At 42.2% G+C, this 5,643-nt stretch overlaps 1 protein-coding gene and 1 long non-coding RNA gene across 4 annotated transcripts in view; one reads left to right on the top strand and one right to left on the bottom strand.

Annotated features, from left to right (window-relative positions):
- LOC114483981 (uncharacterized) overlaps window positions 1–5,643 on the bottom strand; it is a 93,963-nt gene that overhangs the window by 61,357 nt on the left and 26,963 nt on the right. The window contains exons 3-4 of the long non-coding RNA XR_003676358.2: window positions 5,242–5,423; window positions 2,030–2,071 (exon numbers count right to left, since the gene is read on the bottom strand). This is a non-coding gene — a long non-coding RNA (uncharacterized lncRNA). The remainder of the gene's footprint in view (window positions 1–2,029; window positions 2,072–5,241; window positions 5,424–5,643) is intronic.
- The window catches only part of ACMSD (aminocarboxymuconate semialdehyde decarboxylase), a 69,438-nt gene that overhangs the window by 37,745 nt on the left and 26,050 nt on the right, over window positions 1–5,643 (top strand). For all 3 annotated transcript variants that reach the window (XM_007116527.2, XM_024122343.1, XM_024122344.2), the window contains 2 exons: window positions 606–701; window positions 1,826–1,998. In XM_007116527.2, the coding sequence (XP_007116589.1) occupies window positions 606–701; window positions 1,826–1,998 (269 nt within the window). The remainder of the gene's footprint in view (window positions 1–605; window positions 702–1,825; window positions 1,999–5,643) is intronic.

Here is a 5,643-nt window from a genome sequence, read left to right on the forward strand (position 1 = left end):
AGGAATATTAATATTAGTTAATATTTATTGAGCACTCACTAAGGGGCAAGAACTAACCATTATTAACCCCAGTTTACAGATGAGGAAATTAAAGCAGGGAGGCAAATCATATTTGTTGAGCCCCTCCAATGTGAAGTTCTGGCCAAGAACTTTCCCAACATCATCATTTGCAAGGTTCCACAAGAGCCTTCCAAGATGGGCAACACTGTCCCCATTTCACAGGTGAAGAAGCCCAGACTCAGGGGCATTAAATTACTTGTCAAAGGCCAAGAAGCAAAAAATTGGAGGAGAAAGGGTTCAGCCTAGACTCACTGTACTCTGCTTGCCCCACTGCACACAGAATGGAAGCTGGGAGAATCAGGACAAAAGACAGGTCCTCTGGCTCCTTGACTGTTCTAGCCATTAGATGACTCTACTTGCAAGTGGCAAATAGGAAGTGTCACATGGTTTCTGCTTGCCAAAGTAATGGCCTGCACACAACCAAGCCATGCTAGGGCACAGGGACCCTGCACTTCTCAGCAAGGTCCCATTCCCCTGCCATTAACGTCACTGAACTTCTTGCTCGTGATGACAGCGCTATACGTCATGACTGTTTCGTCTTCCAGGAATGCCCACAGAGACCACCACAGCCATTTGCTCCATGATCATGGGTGGAGCGTTCGAGAAGTTTCCTAAACTGAAAGTATGTTTTGCACATGGAGGTAAGACCCTATCTGTATTAGTCAGCTTGGGCTGCCGTAACAGAATATGACCACAGACTGGGCAGCTTAAATAACAGAAATGTATTTTCTCATGGTTATGGAGTTCCCAGATCAAGATGCCAGCACAGCTGGTTTTTGGTGAGGTCTCTCTTCCTGGATTACAGAAGGCCTCCTTCTTACTGTGTCCTCACATGGCCTTTTCTTTGTGTGTTCACAGGAAGAGAGAGAGAGAGAGTTCCTGTGTCTCTTCCTCTTCTTATGAGGACACCAGTCCTGTCAGATGAGGGTCCCACCTTATGACGTCATTTAAGCTTCATTATCTCCTTAAAGGCCTTATCTACAAATACAGTCACATTGGGGGTCAGGGACACAATTTTGGAGGGACACAATATAGTCCTGGTAGTTGTTCTAGTTATAAAGTATATGATGGTTCAAGGACCAAATTCCATTTCTGCAGACAAGTTTAGTTTGGTTGGCACAGTTTACTTGATTTTGTTTTGTTTTTCATTTAAATCTCTCATCAGACCACAAGCTACCACAAGCTCTCCAGCTTGCAGTAGTCCCTACCATTCACTATTGTTTACAAACAGGCCTGTTTCATTCATTTCCTTTTCCTGCTTGGTCCCTGTAGGTAAGTGAGTTTGTGACTCTTTAATACACACACACAGTATCAAACTATACACACTGTTCTCTAATCCGCTTTTCCTTCTCAACAGCACGTGGAGACATCTTTCCATGTCAGTGAGTGCAGAGCTTCATCATTTTTGATGGCTGTATACATGACAATGCATTTTATGGATACGCTGTCATTATTTAGATATTCCCTAACTGAAAGGCTCCCTCTGTATTTTTCTATTATAACCAAGCTACATTTGAAAACCTTGACCACACATCTTTATACACTTGTCTTCTCTCCTTAGGATAAATTCCTTAAATCTGAATTTCTAGATGAGTTAACTTTATTCTTTTTTCTGGGTCATCTCTCACATTTGGAACCCAGTAGATCCTTTGTAAATACAGTTAACTAGCTGGGCTACAGTAACTTCTCTTTGCATATAACATGAGGGTTGAAAAGAATCCTTTTCAATTAACACTAGTCCCTCAGGAATGGGCTTTACTTGCAGGTGGTTCCTTCCCCTTCACAGTAGGAAGAATCTCCCATGGATTCAGCATGCGTCCAGATCTGTGTGCCCAGGACAATTCAACCAACCCAAAGAAATACCTTGGCTCCTTTTACACGGACTCCTTGGTTCATGATCCTCTGGCCCTCAAGCTATTAACAGATGTCATAGGAAAGGTAAGCCAGGGCTGCCATTTGGGTGACTTACGGGGAGCAGAGTGCAGAATCAGCAGCCAGTTGCTTGGTCTGTCTTTGAAAAAGGGATGGGAGAAAAGGCATTAGAAGAAAAAAGAGGAACAGTGAGGTTCGGGATTAGGTTTGCTTGCACAGGGTATCCTATCCAGAACCTCCTTCAACATAGACCATGTATCAGCAGGTAGCCATTATGGATGTACGCCAAGGAAATCCCAGATAACCCACATGGCTGGGTAGTTCCCCAGATAAATTCTTCTTCCTTACGGTCACCTCTGTAGTGACCGTAAGGAAGTGACACATCATGATGAGGTAAGCAGGAAAGAGCCACCAGTTTTGAGGTCAAATTCACCTGGGTTAAAATCCTGGCTCTACTTCTTACTGATTAGGTAAAGTGTGACTCTAACTGTCCTCATCCACTAAATGAAGAAAACTGGAACATTAAAGAGGGGGGGACGGCACTGGCCCAGGAGGCAGGGGAAGATGATGAAGGGTCTTAGGTACCACCTGAAATGTTTTTCTGGAATAACATGGCCTTTGTTTTGAAAACCATTCTCTCATTTGGCCCAAAAGACCAGCATGGTAGTGCTTTAAACCTCACAAGAAAAGGCCTTTCCTCTTCTGTGGTCTGCTAGCAGCTCTCCTGTTGGTGGCATCTCCACTTTTAAGTATTCTTTGTAAATGCTAACTGAGCAAGTTTAGACAATGTTTAGAGCAAAGGTCAGTCTGAATTAGTAGTCTGAAATATTTAGTATTTCAATTCTGTTTGATTACTTACTTATAGCAATAGAAGGTTTCCAAATTTACCCAAAGAAAAAACTCTTTGGGGTTTCTAAAAGAATATGGACATATGTGTTTAAAGATTGGCAATATGGTACTTGGATTGAGAGTAGATGCTAAGGCATTTAAAATCTTGTTTAGCAGAGAAAGTGGTCCATTATTTGAAAGCTGCAAGTTAGTGTTCTATCTCCAGAATGAAGACTTCATCTCACTTTAAAGCTGACTGTTTCTCTGGCTTGAGAAACTCACTAGAATATAAATGTTGAACATTCTGGTTTGAGAATAAGTTAGGTGGCTGAGCTGTGTTTCTGAGCCTTCTGGCTTTTGTGTTGTCCCTGCTGAAATGGGTGCTTAGCAGCTGGTTGTGACTGTTGATGATTATTGGATTGGACAGAGGGGCTATGGGCAGGTGTGTAAGTAGGAAACTACAAAAAGGAGAAGCCGAAAGAGTCTGTAAACTCTGGATTTTGAGCAATGGAGGAGGGGGAGTAGGAAAGCAGTGTGGAAGTGGGGAAAGGGTCAGTCTAACTACCTCCCATCCAGCCTAGTACCCCTGGTGCTCCTGGCAATGGCAACATCAGGAAAAAACACCCTTGGCAAAGATAACATCTATCTTATGAGGAATACCATCAGCGGTGAGGGATACCATCAACACCTTCAAACAGCATTCAGGGCAATACACATCGGCCAGGGGGTCACAGCAGAAGAGGAAAAACATGGCAAATGCCTTGTGGTAACCAGTGGATAGACTAGTTAGTAAGTATATCCTTTTTGTGGACCCCCAGAAAAACTCAGAGGGCACTTTGCAAAGTTGCAATGTTGCAAAGGTGCTAAGATCTTGCATTCAAACTGTGAAGACTTGAGCCCCTATACCTTGGGCATCAAAAGCAAAAGTGACTTCATTTTATGTGACCTCACAGGCTGGTGAATCTAGGACATAGAAGCAGTATACAGTAGTAATTTAGGATTCTCTTTAAAATATTAATGCTTCCTCCTTCTAGTTATATTCACATTAGCAAAATCTTTCAGAAACAATCCCCAAGGGCTTCCCTGGTGGCGCAGTGGTTGAGAGTCCGCCTGCCGATGCAGGAGACACGGGTTCGTGCCCCGGTCCGGGAAGATCCCACATGCCGTGGAGCGGCTGGGCCTATGAGCCATGGCTGCTGAGCCTGCGCGTCCGGAGCCTGTGCTCTGCAACGGGAGAGGCCACAACAGTGAGAGGCCCGCGTACCGCAAAACAAAACAAAACAAAAACAAAAACAAAAACAAAAACAATCCCCAAACCAGGCTGAGGAAAGTCCTAACATGACAGCTAGTCTAGAGAACAACTGTCCATATTTGAGCAATAGGACCGAAGGCTGTGGAAGGAGGTCTCCAGGACAGATAAAATGGAACAGATGGATTATTTGATGTGTTTGAATTTGAAACAATGATTGCCAGGCATTCAACGGATCTGTTAATACATTAGTAACAAACAAGCTGTACATATATAGAAAATTAAGCAAAATAAAGAAAAGGAAATAATTAGCTCCAAGAAAACAAACATCCATATAAAGACAGATAATCATTGTATACTACCTGACTCGGCAGTGAAAAATATTTATATTTATGGTGTAAATATTAAGCACTGGCTTAACTGAAAATTGTAATTCTACTGGGAAATTGGAGAAGTTGGAATAAGAAAGAAATTCTCCATGATCATAATGCGAAGTCAGTAAATACTCTCTAAAGCTAATAAATTGAGAAACAATAGTATAATCTTATTATCTGAAACTATGAGGGTGATTATCAGAAGATTCATGTTAAAAGGTAAAAGTGGCTGTCTTGGGATACAAAAATGGATAGGACTGTTTTTGATAAGAAAGATATTAGTAATATTGGACTGTTTAACTATGTATAGGTATTATTTTGATAAATCAAAATTTTAAATAATACCTTCAGAATAAATAGATATATGTCATACATACACCAAAACCATATATTGTGCACCTACTATTTCTAAAATTCCCTCTGAACAGAAGATGTGAATTACATAATCTCTTAGTTTCCTCCCATCTCTAAAATTCTTTGCTTTTAATCTATGTCTACTCATTTTTAAAGACAGAGTGCAAAGAATGCTAGTTATGTGTTATCAGTCTATCACTGTGAAAAATATGAAAAAACTTATTGCCTCCCTATATTAACATGACCATAGACAATTCACTTTATATATTTAGGTGGGTAGATTTTGAGAGGTCCGTTTTCCTCCCATTATGATTATATCATAATTTTGGCTAGATCCATTGTTAATCTATTGCTGTGTAACTAACTGTCCCAACTCAGTGGATTAGAACAACAATAAACACTTAGTATCTCATATGGTCTCTGTGTCAGGAATTTAGGAACAGCTTAGCCATTTTAGGATTTTTCACAAGGTCGCAGCAAGTTGTCAGTCAGAGCTGCAGTCACCTGAAGGCTTGACCAGGGCTGAAGGATTTATTTCCAAGGTGACTTTTATATATTACTGGCACACTGGTGCTGGGTTTTGGCAGGAAGCCTCAGTTCCTCCTCATCTGGGTCCCTCTACTCTCCGAAGAGCTGCGTGAGTGTCTTCACAACATGGCAGCTGGCTTTCCTAAAAAATGAGTGATCTGAAAGAGAGACGGAGGTGGCAGAGGAAAAGAGAGCAAGAGAGAGATGGAGTGTGTGCCAGGCAGAAGCTATCCTTTTATGACCTACACTCAAAAGCCATGTCGCGGGCTTCCCTGGTGGAGCAGTGGTTGAGACTCCACCTGCTGATGCAGAGGACACGGGTTCGGGACACGGGTTCGTGCCCCGGTCCGGGAAGATCCCACATGCCGCGGAGCGGCT

This window comes from Physeter macrocephalus, chromosome 2 (genome assembly GCF_002837175.3).
Source record: "Physeter macrocephalus isolate SW-GA chromosome 2, ASM283717v5, whole genome shotgun sequence".
NCBI lineage: Eukaryota > Metazoa > Chordata > Mammalia > Artiodactyla > Physeteridae > Physeter > Physeter macrocephalus.